Below are 15,258 nucleotides of genomic sequence, written 5' to 3' on the forward strand. Positions count from 1 at the left end.
ATAGTATCAACATTTGTGACTCCAAATAGGTATACTATGAAAATATGTTCCAATACTTTTTTGGTATCATAAATATCAGTATTTTTTGTATACGTTTGGTCAAACTTAAGATGGTTTGATTTAGGGCAAAGCTAGAATTGCATTCTTTTTGGGACGGAGGGGCCCATGGAACATCATAATTGCTCTTCATGCCATAAATTAGTCCAATGTGTAAATTTTCTAATAACATTCCCAAATTGAACATAAAGATCCATCACAATGACAACCATGCCGCTGCCCTCCCCTGCTGCACGCTCGCCCACTATTCGCATCACACAAATTCTGCTTCCTCAGTGCTATGGCCATCCACTGGAAGCACTGTTGCCACCCTTGCTGGCAATTTGTGAAACATAAGTTTGTTGGATATATATAGAAATTATAAATATCACTAACTACTTGGGGAAGCATCATGTAAACATGAGTACATTGGTGCACATATGCACAAATCAAATCTCATCGCATGGATGCAATCTGAATGGCCTGAGTGAGCAGGAAATCCCCTTGTCTATCTTATTCTTATGCAGATTTAGGCTCAGTTGGATTTCGTCCAGTTAAAAAGTGAACACATCATGAATGGATTCCCTGGTTCAGATTCAATTTAATGGATGAGATTAGTTTGCGTGTATGTGCACCAATATAATCTTGTCCACCTGATATTTAATAAACTATTTTATTTAACAAAAAATAGATGTTCCATTTTTGTCTTGACATGAGTTTTGCATGCACAATAATGGGGAAAAAACAGAATCACAACCAACCATGATCACTATACTACATTGCCATTGGTGTACAGTAAGGATTTTACAGTGGGTCAGGTCAATCATGTGCAGCTACGGAGTGATGTATCGTCCGTATACCCCCAAAACCATCTTTTTAATCACCATGAACCAATTGTGGATTACATAATGAACATTCATCACTGCATTTTGACATTCTCAGTATGGCCTTCTTATGTTATGCTGACATCCATCTGCGGGACATGTGTAGGCAGAAGCCATGGTTGCTGAATGGAAGGAGTTTCTTTGGGATATCCCACAAGAACGTGCAGCCTTGTGGGGTCACTGCCAATCTCTCTTTATGAGATATTCTTTCCCTCCTTTTAAGGTATTCTTTTCGATAAGTAAAATGCACAGAAATGCTGTGCTCCATTTGAATGCAAGGTGTCCTAGTTCTATGCACATTTATTAAGGAGGCATTAAGATGAGAGTAGCCTTCCTCTTTCTACCAAAGAAACAAACATGAAATGATCAATGCCATCTAGCTGCTGCATGTGTGGAGAAAATCTTGCTTGCATTATTTGTTAGACCACGTTTATTGCTAGCAGCTTTTCAGTTCCATTGAAAGCTAACCCAATAATAAGGGCATATTAGGAACACTCATAGATGCATGCTTGGAGAATGTAGTATGCCTTGTTTAAAAAAAAAACTGCCTCAGATCCTAAACGCCTTGTATTATGAAATGGAGGGAGTATTTGTTTTCCCTTATCCTTGTAAATCACTAAATTGTATGTTCATTCGCTGTACATGCAGGCTGGATTATTTTTCCTTAAGCATGCCGAAGCAGTAGGAAAAGAGATACCAGCACAAGAGCTTCATGAAATACTATTGCTCTCTCTACAATGGCTAAGTGGAACTATGACTAAATCCCCTCCGTAAGCTTCATTTTTCCTTATTTATGTTCACATTGTGCTCAATCTTATCATCTCCTTGCCGATTAGCACTTCCCTTTTTGCAGGGTCTATCCTCTTCATCTTTTGCGGGAAATTGAGACTAGGGTGTGGCTCTTGGCTGTTGAGTCAGAGAGTCAATCTAAGGCTGATGGTGAATTTGCGACTTCTGCTGTTGCTCAAAACATAGCTGTTGGAAACAGTAGCAGTATTATAGAACAGACTGCTGATGTCATCACAAAAATAGACAGTAATATGAGCTCGCCGCACATGAAAGTTACAGAAAGGAATGGCACACGGGACAGTTTATCAAGCCAACATGTGCAACTCTTTGAGTCTAACAGCGAAGCATCTTCAACAACAATAAATAACACGAGAGCAAAGCGAAGGGTGAAAACAAGTTCACCACTTAGACGAGGGGCCAATGACAATATTGAAAGTAGAACTAACGAGCTGGATAACAATTCTAACAGTTTTCATAGTTCAAAGATTGGAGAACAACCTAGAAATTTACTTTCTGAAGAGGAATTTGCAAAAATGGAAGCATCTTTATCTGGCTGGGAACAAAATGTTAGGCCTGTAGATATGGAGAAGGCTGTGCTCTCCTTACTGGAATTTGGGCAAATAACTGCTGCTAAGCAACTCCAACAAAAGCTGTCTCCATCATATATTCCTGAAGAACTTGTCCTTGTTGATGTTGCTTTAAGAATTGCCAATAGCAGCAGTAGTGGAGAGATCAGTCTGTTATGCTTTGACACACAGGCTCTTTCGATACTTCAGTCACTGGAAGTAGCAAATAGCTGCGATATGATTAGCCCATCACAGGTCTGGTTATTTATCTATTCATTTTATGACATGATTCTGTTAGAAACTGTGAGCACCTGGAAATTTCCATTTTTACATGAGTAGTTACACCAAAATAATGGAATGCTTTTGCCACTTCTTCCAGGTGGTGCGGGTTATTCTGGGGTGTTGTTCAACAATTATCTAGATAGAACTATGTCAAGGGCCTCGTACCCCTGACTGGCCGGCCCTCGGCTACGTAGCTCGTAGCCGCCGTCCGTCACGCCGGCGAGGTTATGCCCCTCTGCCGTCGGCTTGTAGAGAAATAGGGAGCTTAGGGATAACTTTCTGCTTGATCTCAATTGGTTCCAGCGTACAGAATATATGGCCCTTCCCTAACAGATGGAGAAGGCTCTCCTTAATTCTAGGATTAGCCTAACAATGAAACAACTAACTATCTTTCCTCCTAGCCACTCGCCTGCCCCTCCTGGGTCCTGACCGCACGCTCGGCGTCCCTGCGGACGTCGCGGGCCCTCCTGCGCCGGCCGTATGTGCGCCCGCACATGACATCTCTCCCGCCGTCGAAGACCAGCTCGTCCTCGAGCTGAAAATCAGGGAACCGAGCACGGAAGTCGTCGAAGTCCTCCCAGCTTGCGGACGCGGCCGGTTCATCCTTCCACTGGACCAGCACCTGACGCACTCCTCGCGCCAGCCGGGCATCAGTGATCTTGTCGGGCACCGGCATCACAGCGCCGTTGTGGGTGGCCGGCAGTGTGGGGGGCGTTGAGGGCGGCGTGCCGACGAATTTCTTGAGCACCCCGACGTGGAACACATCATGGAGACGGGCCCCCGGAGGCAGCTCTAGCCAAACAGCCGCAGCGTTGATGATCTCCACCACGCGGTACGGCCCGACGAACCAGGGCTTGAGTGGCACACGCCTTCACAAACTCCTGCACCAAACGTTTCATGTTGGGAAAATGGAAATCACGCCGGAGGCGGTGCAGTGTGCGGTGGATGCCCTCGTGGCCGTCCTCGTGGACCGCGGCCAGGATCTCCTGGAGAAGCGGCGACGCCGAGGGGATGTAGAGGCGGCCCGCGAGGGCGACCATGCCGTCGGTGATGGCCCACGGCGCCGCGCGGGTGCCCGCTCGGAGCTCGTCGTGGATGGCGACCAGCGCGGGGTCCGTGGCCTGGGCGTGTCGAAGGCGCTCGATGAAGTCGAACCGGGGCGCCGAGATGGCCAGCAGCTCGCCGTCCTCGATGTCGCGGCGGGAGAGTGCGTCGGCGACCGTGTTCGTGGCGCCGGAGCGGTACTCCACTGAGAAGTCGAAGCCTAAGAGCTTGCCGACCCAGTGGTGCTGCGGGATCGTGGCGAGGCGCTGGTCGAGGAGGTACTTCAAGCTGTAGTGATCCGTCTTGACGAGGAAGCGGCGCCCCCAGAGGTAGGGCCTCCAGTGCCGGACGGCCTGAACCAGGCCAATAAGCTCGCGTTCATACGCGGCTAGGGCGCGGTGGCGAGGCGCCACTGGCCGGCTGAAGTAGGCCAACGGGTGTCCCTCCTGGACCAGAACGGCGCCGAAGCCCGCCGTCGACGCGTCGCACTCGACGATGAACATCTTGGCGAAGTCGGGCATGGCAAGAACGGGGGCCGACGTGACCGCCGCCTTGAGCGCCGAGAACGCTGTGGCCGCGGCGTCGTCCCAAGCGAATCCATCCTTCTTGAGGAGCGCCGTGAGGGCCGCGGCCACCGTGCCGTAGTTATGCACGAACTTGCGGTAGTATCCCGCGAGTCTGAGGAACCCGCGAACAGCACGGGCGGAGCGCGGTGTCGGCCAGTCATGGATGGCCTGCACCTTGGCCGGATCCATGGCGACGCCCGCCGCGGAGATGACGTGGCCAAGGTACGCGACGGCGGTGGCACCGAAGGAGCATTTGGTGCGCTTGACGAAGAGCTGGTGGCGGCGAAGCTCATCGAGGACCGCACGCAGGTGCCGCAGGTGATCTGCCCATGTGCTGCTGTAAACCAAGATATCATCAAAAAATACCAGGACGAAGCGGCGGAGAAACGGCCGGAGGACGTCATTCATCAGGGCTTGGAAGGTGGCCGGCGCGTTGCACAAGCCGAACGCCATGACCAGAAACTCGTACAAGCCTTCATGTGTGCGAAAGGCCGTCTTGTGGATGTCCTCGGGCCGCATGCGGACCTGGTGGTATCCCGACCTCAGGTCGAGCTTGGTGAAGAACTTGGCGCCGTTGAGCTCATCCAGCAGCTCGTCGACCACCGGGATCGGGAAAGCGTCCTTGACGGTCATGGCGTTCAGGGCCCGGTAGTCGACGCAGAAACGCTATGAACCGTCTGGCTTCTTCACAAGGAGGACGGGCGACGAGAACGGCGAGTCGCTGCGGCGGACGATCCCCTGTTCCATCATGGCCGCGCACTGCCGCTCCAGCTCGTCCTTATGGGCAGCCGGGTACCGATAGGGACGTACGGCAACCGGCTGCGCATCGGGCTTCAGCAAGATGCGGTGGTCGTGGGCGCGCTTGGGTGGAAGACCGGCTGGAGTGGCGAACACGTCCGCGAACGAGTCGAGGAGGGCCTCCAGGAGAGGCTCGCCGGCCGCCAGGGTGCGCACAGCCGGGCCAGCCGCAGTGGCCACGCCAGTCCAGGAGACAGTGCAGCCCCCGCGCTGGAAGGACATGCGCCGGTTGGCCAGGTCCCAGACGATGGGTCCCAGCGCACCGAGCCACTTGGTGCCCAGGACGATGTCGTACCCAGCCAGGGGCATGACGAAGAGCTCCGCCGGGAAGCTGGCGCCGACGATGAGCAGGGGCGCGTCGCGGATGACGCCTACGCAGGCAATCTTCTCGCCATTGGCCACCATGGCCGTGAGACGGGGACAGTGGCGAAGAGGCAGGCCGGAGCGCCGCGCGGCCTCCTCGGAGATGAAATTGTGGGTGCTGCCCGAGTCAAGGAGCGCGACGAGCGAGGCGGCCCCCAGCTGCACGGCAAGTTGCATGGTGTCTGCCACGGACACGCCCGCCACGGCCTGCAGCGAGAAACAGGGAGCCTCCTTGTCCCCTGCGGCAGCGGTGTCGTCGGAGTCATCAATCTTCACACCGTCGACGAAGAAGATCCGCTTGCAAAACCTGTTATGGCCACGAGAATATTTTTCGTCACAGTTAAAACATAGGCCAAGGCGGCGACGTTCCGCCTGCTCCGCCGTGGAGAGACGCCGCTGGTTGCCCTCGCGACGACCCTGTTCGGCACCCGCCGGGGGCGCGGGCAGGGCGAGCGGCTGTGGCGGCGCAGGCAGGGCCGGACGAGGCGGCGGTGGCGGCAGCAGACCACGGGCGCCTGGCCGGACCGGGGCCGGAGGGGACTTGTTGATCTCCATGAGCTCCACCTGACGCGCCAGACTCATCGCGGCGGAGAGCGACTCGGGATGATGGATGCGCACCGCGTGACTCAGGGGCGGGAGGAGACCACCGGTGAAGAGTTGGACCCGTTGGGACTCATCAAGCCGCCCGGCGCGGGGAAGGAGGGCTTGGAAGCGATTGGCGTATTCGTCGACGGTCCCGGTACGGCGGCACTCGGAGAGCTCGAACATCGGGGCGGAGCTGAGGGGCGGCCCGAAGCGTTCGTTGAGGAGGTCCTTGAACCGACCCCAGGATGGTGCGCCGTCGTCCTCTTCGAGCTGGTTGTACCATAGCTGTGCGACGTCGTCCAGATGGTAAGATGCCATCCGAACGCGTTCCTCCCCCATGGTGCGATGGTGGCGGAAATACGACTCGCATTTGTTGATGAAGAGCATTGGATCGACAGTGCCATCAAAGCGGGGAAAATCCCACTTTTTGTGCTTGAAGAACGGATCCTGATCGCGCTGCCCGTCCGGGCGACGGCCGCCGTCGTTGTCCGATGACGACGAGGACTTGTCCTTCATGGCCGCCATGTCGGACTTCAGGGAGGACACCTCGGCGCTGAGGGTCTTCAGTGCAGTGAGCAAGTCGGCAAGGGTGGGTTCGGCCATGGCTGCGGTGGAGCTTCGCGGTGATGGCGGCGGCGGCGGGTATGGGGCTGCGGTGGACGAGTGATCGGAGCGCGTGGGCGAGGATCGACGAGACCGTGATACCAGGTTGTCAAGGGCCTCGTACCCCTGACTGGCCGGCCCTCGGCTACGTAGCTCGTAGCCGCCGTCCGTCACGCCGGCGAGGTTATGCCCCTCTGCCGTCGGCTTGTAGAGAAATAGGGAGCTTAGGGATAACTTTCTGCTTGATCTCAATTGGTTCCAGCGTACAGAATATATGGCCCTTCCCTAACAGATGGAGAAGGCTCTCCTTAATTCTAGGATTAGCCTAACAATGAAACAACTAACTATCTTTCCTCCTAGCCACTCGCCTGCCCCTCCTGGGTCCTGACCGCACGCTCGGCGTCCCTGCGGACGTCGCGGGCCCTCTTGCGCCGGCCGTATGTGCGCCCGCACATGACAAACTATCCCTATTATACTCCCTCCGTCCTAATATACAAGGCATAACCACTTTTTATTCGTCCTATAATACAAAGCGTGAAGGGCGGGCCTGGTGTAAGCGGTAGAGTCTTACCGCCTGTGACCGGAAGGTCCCAGGTTCGAGTTGTGGTCTCCTCGCATTGCACAGGCAAGGGTAAGGCTTGCCACTGACACCCTTCCCCAGACCCCGCACAGAGCGGGAGCTCTCTGCACTGGGTACGCCCTATAATACAAAGCGTGCTCTCTTTCTCTCCCATCTAGACGCGCGTGCATCCATGCAGTAGTACGAGAGAGAATTAAAAACGTTCCTTGGTCTTTGGACCGGAGGTAGTTACGCCTTGTATACTAGGACGGAGGGAGTAACATTGTATTATTGTAACCATATCCTCGGAAAGTGAGAACAGCGATTAAATGATACATGTGTAAAGAAATATTTTCTCAAGTTTATGTGGCTTACAATGTTTTATGCGCGATAACAAATTTACAATAATTCTATCCAAAGCACTCGCATCACCTTTCCTGTTAATTATTGGCTAGTGACTATAGTTGTAAAGTTCATGATGTTATGTCAAGATGTTAGCATACAAAAAAAAACATTTTGTGCTGTGATACAATAATTCTCTTCTACCATAGGTTTGCAATCCATGTTGGTGTTTAAACTTGCATCCATTACATTTTGTGAAGTGTTGGTGCAACTCAGGTTGATTTGTATATTCTGTTACATCAAAGCTGCTTAGTACATCAAAGTAGTTCTGGCTGTATCATGAAAATGTACTTGGCTGTGAAGTGCTAGGTAGGTACTGGTTCTGATCAATCTGATATCAGGCAAAGCAACTTATTTGTGAAGTGTTAGGTAGCTACTGGTTCTAACCAATCTGATATCAGGCAAAGCAACTTCATTTATTACTTCTGTGAACTTATTGGTTAAACAAGCCTTTTTTTTGCGACTATTGGTTAAACAAGTCAAAGTCCCCCTCATCCCCTCCAGATTGACCGAACAAGGCCTTATCTGCTTGAGATTCGTAGATCATGATCATGACACAGTTATTCTTAGATCTGGGGTTGGTTATTGAATATTGATTACATGTTTGTTCCTTATTACCTATAGTGTGAGGTAGTGCTTCAAGTTGAATCATTGATCCAAATGATATTGATTTTGTCCATGCTCATCACTCCATGTATGTTAAAATGTTGTTAATAAGTGTTACTGTGATCCAGAAATAAGAATGATGTTTTATCTCAGGTTATGGAGATACTAGCTGTGAAATGTGGTGAGGGCCGTGGGCGAGCTCTTATTAGGAGAATAATAGCAATTGTTCGAACTGCTAAATTACTGGGACTCCCATTTTCTGAAGCATTTGAGAAACAGCCAATTGAACTTCTACAGTTGCTTTCCCTGAAAGCCCAGGATTCTTTTGATGAAGCGAAATTTCTGGTGGAGACACACATCATGCCTGCATCTAGCATTGCCAGAATTATAGCAGATTCGTTTCTAAAGGTCTGTTCATTCTCAGGTTTTAACAGTACACTTTTTGGGTATGTGATATTGCAGTGCTACTGCTATGTTACATGATATGCTTTCAATCCAGGGGCTTTTAGCCGCGCATCGTGGAGGCTATTTGGATTCCCAAAAGGAAGAGGGTCCTGCACCTCTATTGTGGAGATCAAGTGACTTCTTAAAGTGGGCAAAACTATGTCCATCGGAATCAGAAATTGGCCATGCTTTGATGCGTTTGGTAATGACTGGACATGAAGTACCACATGCTTGCGAGGTTGGTGTATCTTCTGATCCCTTGTTTTGCTTTTCAACATTTTTTCCCGCATCTTAAATTGTCTTGAAATGTCATTGCAGGTTGAACTCCTAATATTGTCGCACCACTTCTACATGTCATCTTCTTGTCTTGATGGAGTGGATGTTCTCGTCACATTTGCAGCAAATAGAGTGGAGTCATATGTTTCAGAGGGGGATTTTTCTTGTTTAGCTCGCTTGATCACTGGAGTGAGCAATTTCCATTCCTTGAGCTTCATTCTTTCAATCCTTGTAGAGAATGGCCAATTGGAGTTGCTGCTTCAAAAGTACTCTGCCACTGACACAGCCACAGGGACGCCTGCATCGGTTCGAGGATTTAGGATGGCTGTTATTACATCACTGAAACAGTTTAACCCGAATGATGATGATGCTCTCTCTATGGTCTCTCTTCCCCTATCCCCCACCTCTTGTTACTACTACAAATCTATTTACTATCTGACAACCCACAGTAGGTTCAAAAGTAGGTTTAACACATTGCCAAGCAGAATTTAATCATTTATTAATCACAAAAGATCATCATTATAGACATTATCACTACGAATGTTAACCTTCTGTTTCCTTATACTCATCATGTCTGTGTCTAATGCAGGTATACAAGCACTTTGACATGAAGCATGAGGCTGCTTCTCTCCTTGAATTGCGTGCAGAGCAATACATGAACAGCTGGTTATCTCGATATGACAAGGAACGGCGAAATGATGAGCTTCTTGAGGCTATGCATCACCTTGTAGAGACAGCTGAGGTTCTTTCAACTATTGATGCTGGCCAAAGAACACATCGTGCTTGTGCCCGTGCTTCTGTTCTGTCACTTCAGATCCGAATACCTGATCTTATGTGGATTGGTCTTTCGGAGACCAATGCCCGGCGAATTTTTGTGGAACAATCTAGGTTCCAGGAAGCTCTTATTGTTGCTGAAGCATACAACATAAATCAACCTATAGAATGGGCTCCAGTCTTTTGGAATCAAATGCTAAAGCCGGATCTAATCGAGCAATTCGTGGCTGAGTTTGTATCAGTGCTGCCCCTGCAGCCACCAATGCTTCTCGAGCTTGCAAGGTTTTACAGGGCGGAGGTGGCAGCCAGGGGAGAGCAATCACACTTCTCTGTCTGGCTTTCACCTGGAGGCTTGCCTGCAGAGTGGGTGAAACATCTTGGCAGATCATTCAGGAGCCTGCTGCGTAGAACAAGGGACATGAGGCTGAGGCTGCAGTTGGCAACTCTGGCGACAGGCTTCATTGATGTCCTTGACATTTGCAATAGAGTTTTGGATAAAGTCCCGGACAATGCTGGCCCACTGATCCTAAGGAAGGGCCATGGCGGGGCATACCTTCCTCTCATGTAAATATTTCCCTTTTCTTTTTGATGCATTGGGTATCAGCTTTCTTTGGTTCGGCATCTTGACAGTCAAGCTTGGATGTAGCCTTCGACTTGGATTCTCATCGATGATGCCATGGAAGACTTTTCTGATTGTATGTACAGCAGTTTGAGTGGAAAAGCCGGCAGAAGTCGGATTTTTGCAGCTTCATCCGGCAGGTGTTCTCTCACTCGTGCTATAATGGATGCTTGTAATTTTTTACCGTACCCAAATAATTAAATTTCGAGTTGGTTTGGTCCAAGACTTTGTTGTACGAAGATGCACCCCGTATTTTTGTTCCTTTTTTCTGTCTTGCAAGTGAGGCACTAGCTGCCTTGTCATTATAGGTCACTGATTTGCTGTATGTATGTTTTGTGATGATTTGGAACACCTGCCATTCACGCACTCGCAGAAAACAGAGCAAAAACACGACAGATAAGCATGGTTGTTCAAATTGGATATGACGCGACATGCTGATGATCTATCTATTCACGCGCTTGCCCCAGCAATCACGCCACGCGATCACGTAAAGCTCCACGAAATAATCTGTCAACGTTATTGCATAGAATGTATAACGGCAGCAAGAAGACTAGACTCCAGGATATTGAGCTCGTCCCTGCTCGTGGCTTGCCGCCGCTCGCCGCTGTCCCTGCGTGCGGCTTGTAGCTGTAAAATTTTAGGCCTTTTTATATAAACATAATAATACTACTATTACTGCTCATTGCTAATATACACATATACAAAATATTACTAATAAGCAGTTAACTAGATGCAAAAGCAATATTCATATGAAATAATTCGTATACATACTAAACTACCTCAAAAAATTTAGAGAAACAATTAATCAAAAATTAAACAATTATACAAAGAGAAAATTCACGAAAATTAAATAATTATACACTATCTTTGTGAACCAAGTGCCTAGCAGATTGAATATTTGAATATTCAGTTAAATCGTAGTTTGCAAATACCAATTCCCAAATGATGTCCATCCGGGTCTCTGAAATCTGAATCACTGGGTTATCACTTCCTAATGATGCTTCGGGAAGCAGCTACGAGGAAACACAAAATAAAGTAGATAAAAAAAACGAGAGAACAGGGTGGGAGCCACATGTAAGAGAGGAGTTATCTAATCTGATCGCTTGTCTCCTGCCTGGCTCTCGACGCCGAGCGTGCCCGTAGGCCGCAGTCGAAGAGTCTCGCGTCGTCCGCGGAGTCGCCGCTGCGTCGTCTGCGTATGTTTTTTACTGGGCTGACAGAATACTACTGCGTACTAGTGACCGCATACCTGCGGAGGGGCCCATCGGCTCCCTGGGCTGGGACGTCTGTCCCTCTCGCCCCGCCCCAGGGCCAGGCCTGAGCCTGCCTGCAGCCCTGGTAATAAGCTGGGCATTTTTAACCGTGAACCGAACCGAAATAATTAGAACCTACAAAATCTGTTCTTTAACCTTATGAGGAACCGAAAGAACCGAACAAATTTCGGTTTCTACTCTCAGATAACCGAATTAACCGAAAGAACCGAAATACATAAATTGTAATTCACTCACTTGTATTTTATAAGATTATGTTCAATTTATTTGTGACGTCTCGTATTGACTATCTATATATTTGTGTTATTATATTGTTATTGTTCTCTTATCAATTTTATCATCTAAAATAGAGGTAGTGTTACATAAATTTGCTTTAAAACCTTTTTTTTGTATCAACCTGTGCATAAAAAGTTTGGTGAGTTCGGTTAGAACCGGAACCGAACCGAAATAACCGAGAACCGAAATGCTCGGTTCCTAAATTTTTTTGGAACCGATCGGTTCCCATTTTCTAGGAACCGAATTTTATCGATACCCGAGAAACCAAACCGAAATTGAACCGAGGAACCGAATGTCCACCCTTACCAGGTAGCCTCCCCCCACGGGAGCGCCCAGCTCACTTAGCCGCAACCTCGCTAGTGCCGCTCGCCGCTGTTCGCGCAAGGTCCGCCGGCACCAAAGCGGCCTTGCCATGCACCGACGCCGCTGTCACGACCCCCGCATGCGAGCTCCTAGCTTGTCGCCCAACGCGAGGTCCGTCGGCGCTGCTCCCCGCGCGAGGTCTGCCCGCACCGCCGCGGTCTCGCTGTGAGCTGGCTCCGCGTCGGTGTCGGTGGTAGGCGAGGTGTCCGGTCGTTGGCAGCATGAGGCCAGTTGCGTGGCCTGCCCGTAGTGGCAGCGGCGCCCGACAGAACAAGGCCCGCGCCCAGGTGCTGCCTCGCCGTGAGCTCCTGGATCCACCTCAGGAACTCCCCATCGTCCCCGTCGTCGCTCCTAGCGCGGGGCTATGCATCGATCATCAGGCGGGGTGCGCGCAGGCTCATCGAGTAGGGGTGGATGGGGATGCATTGCGACCGTTTTTTTTGGACGCTAGGAACAAGTCCAACGCCGCATTCATCTGGCGACCATAACTGTCGATGTTTTCGGACCACCGACGAGTAAATTTGTATTTGCGCGTCTGGCTCGGATGGTGTGCTCGGAGGACACAAGGATTTATACTGGTTCAGGTGGAACGTCCCTACGTCTAGTTCGCTGCTGCTCGTGTTACAAACAGGCGAGAGAGGGAGAGGATCCCATGTCTCTGGTGGAATGAGTGAATAGGTGCTGAGAGCTCGCTTGCCGCTCAGCCGTGTGCTCATGTAGTGCTCTTGTGTTCAGATCTCTCTTTCATGGGGCGTCCTACTTCCCCTTTTATAGGCAAAGGAAAAGCGCAGGTTACAGAGGAGGAAAAGGAGAAGAACGAGACAGAGAAGAAGGCTTCTAGGGTTGCCGAGTCCATCTTCTCCTTCATGCGGGTCCCGCTGATCCTGTAGATGTCAACAGGAACAGCTCCATGTTGCGGCCCTGTTCATCACTAGCGTCATGCGCAGGCGTCATCTGCCGATCATGACGTTCCACTCCATCTTGGCAGACATCGTGGTGAACTAACGCGCCTATCAACGTCCGTACGAGGATTAGGCAGAACAGCACCGACACGCTCGACACTGTTCTTGATGTGAATCCCCACAGGTTACATCTAGGCGTGCCAGCCTCTTCCCTGGTGTTAGAGTTTTGACCCAGGCCCATACGCTTAGACCTAGAGTGATTGGCGGTGGTATGGGTCCCCGTCGGACGAGACGGAACCCACGTCCTCAAGGTCGGGCGAGACAGTGCCCACGACCTTGGGCGAGACAGAGCCCGTGACCTTGGGCGAGATGGAACCCACGTCCTTGGGGTCAGGCAAGATGGAGCCCGCGACCTTGGACGAGACGAAACCCGCGTCCTTGTGGTCGGGCGAGACGGAGCTCGTGGCCTTAAGGTCGGGCGAGACGGAGCCCACGACCTTGGGCAAGATAGAACCCGCGTCCATGGGGTCGGGCGAGATAGAGCCCGCACCCAAGGGGTCGGGCGAGACGGAACCCGCGTCCTTGGGGTCGGGCGATACGGAGCCTGCACCCAAGGGGTCGGGCGAGACGGAGCCCGTGGCCTTGGGCGAGATGGAACTCACATCCTTGGGGTCGAGCGAGACAGAGCCCGTACCCAAGGAGTCGGGTGAGACGGAGCTCACGACCTTGGGCGAGACGGAACCCACGTCCTTGGGGTCGGGTGAGATGGCGCCCATGACCTTGGGCGAGATGGAACCCGCATCCTTAGGGTTGGGCGAGATGGAGCCCGCGGCCTTAAGGTCGGGCGAGATGGAGCCCATGACCTTGGGCGAGATAGAACCCGTGTCCTTGGGGTTGGGCGAGACAGAGCCCGCACCCAAGGGGTCAGGCGAGACAGAACCCATGTCCTTGGGGTCGAGCGAGACGGAGCCGGCACCCAAGGGTTTGGGCAAGACCTTTTAATATGTCTTGAGCCATCTGGGGAAGTCAGCATAGGCGCTAACTTCCTTGCTTTGGGTATCCCTAATATTGATACCCGACAGTAACCCCTGAGCCTGCGGAGGAGTAGAATACTCCTTTGGAGGCTTTTCCGGACGGGTGGACTCTAAGGGCCTTGGCCTTCTTTTTGTAGCCCATGACATGTCCTGGTAGGATGGTGATTCCCATTTGTCGCGATCGGTCTTCTTGGAGGCACGTAACCGTAGGATTCGGGAGGTCAAAAAGATTTTTCTTGATTCCGATCCCCTAGGATATGATCGGTCCGCCATCGTACTGCGATCGCATGTTCGATCTCCATACGAATCCAACTTCCCTCGAGCCCCCACACGTAGCAGGGGTCTGGTCGAGGGTCGACTCATCTTTGTGATCGTCATCCCTCAAGAGTTTTTTTTCGATAAAACGGTGGGGCTGAGCCATGCCATGTTTTTCCTCGATGGACGAAACATGGTGCTCAGTGGGTTGTTAATGGGCTAGTCCGAGTGGGGCCTCGGCTTCCTGTTCATAGGGGTTCGGCATGGGTCAGCTGGTGACCGACTCTAGACTCTTGGCGGCCAATCCATATAGTTCTTGGGTCCGTTTGGCCGGTCCCAAGGGCTCGTTGCCTTTCTTCGAGGAAAACCCATGGACTAGGAACCGACCAAGATTCGAACATGTGATGGGATGCCCACAGCGCTCGTGCACCCAGGTACTGGCTGGTAGTGGGCCCATCCCTTTCCACCCCTCGCTCTAAGGGTGCCCCGCAACGGCTGTGAACCCATCGGTGGGCTAGCCTTCAAACTCCTGGTCCTGAATGGGCCATAGGAGCATTTTTAGCTCTGTATCCCTCCTTACCTACGATGGTTCTTGGCCCATTGACCGGGTGAACTGTCATCTGGCGTGTCCTTTGAGGGCGCGGCTAGAGATAGCGTGCACATGATCTTTGGAGGGAGGTGACGTGACGCGGCACGGCGAGCGTGTGAACCTAGGCCGACGGTTCGCTTTCTCACCCCGCTCCATCCTATAAATAGCGGCCTCCTCCTTCATGTTTCTACACACCAAAACCATAGCCTTACCTTCTCTATTTCTCTGCCGTCGTCATTCGGATATATCATGCTTGCTAATCCACCACCAGAGCCCTAGATGTGTAGCTTCCGCTTCTCCGCCGCCACCTTTGCTTCTCCGCAACCGCCTCCATTCCCCATGGATTCATGGTACCACTCTGATGTTACCCAT

The 15,258-nt window shown here is 51.4% G+C and overlaps 1 protein-coding gene across 1 annotated transcript in view; it reads left to right on the forward strand.

Annotated features, from left to right (window-relative positions):
* The window catches only part of LOC136515666 (uncharacterized), a 34,312-nt gene extending 23,854 nt beyond the window's left edge, over positions 1 to 10,458 (forward strand). The window contains 7 exon segments of the mRNA XM_066509197.1: positions 1,027 to 1,143; positions 1,569 to 1,690; positions 1,774 to 2,530; positions 8,237 to 8,491; positions 8,583 to 8,765; positions 8,846 to 9,184; positions 9,393 to 10,458. Of these exon segments, the coding sequence (XP_066365294.1) occupies positions 1,027 to 1,143; positions 1,569 to 1,690; positions 1,774 to 2,530; positions 8,237 to 8,491; positions 8,583 to 8,765; positions 8,846 to 9,184; positions 9,393 to 10,145 (2,526 nt within the window). The 3' untranslated portion in view covers positions 10,146 to 10,458.
* The last annotated feature ends 4,800 nt before the right edge of the window (positions 10,459 to 15,258 follow it).

The sequence above is a fragment of the Miscanthus floridulus genome, chromosome 2 (genome assembly GCF_019320115.1).
Source record: "Miscanthus floridulus cultivar M001 chromosome 2, ASM1932011v1, whole genome shotgun sequence".
In the NCBI taxonomy this organism is placed as follows: Eukaryota; Viridiplantae; Streptophyta; class Magnoliopsida; order Poales; family Poaceae; genus Miscanthus; species Miscanthus floridulus.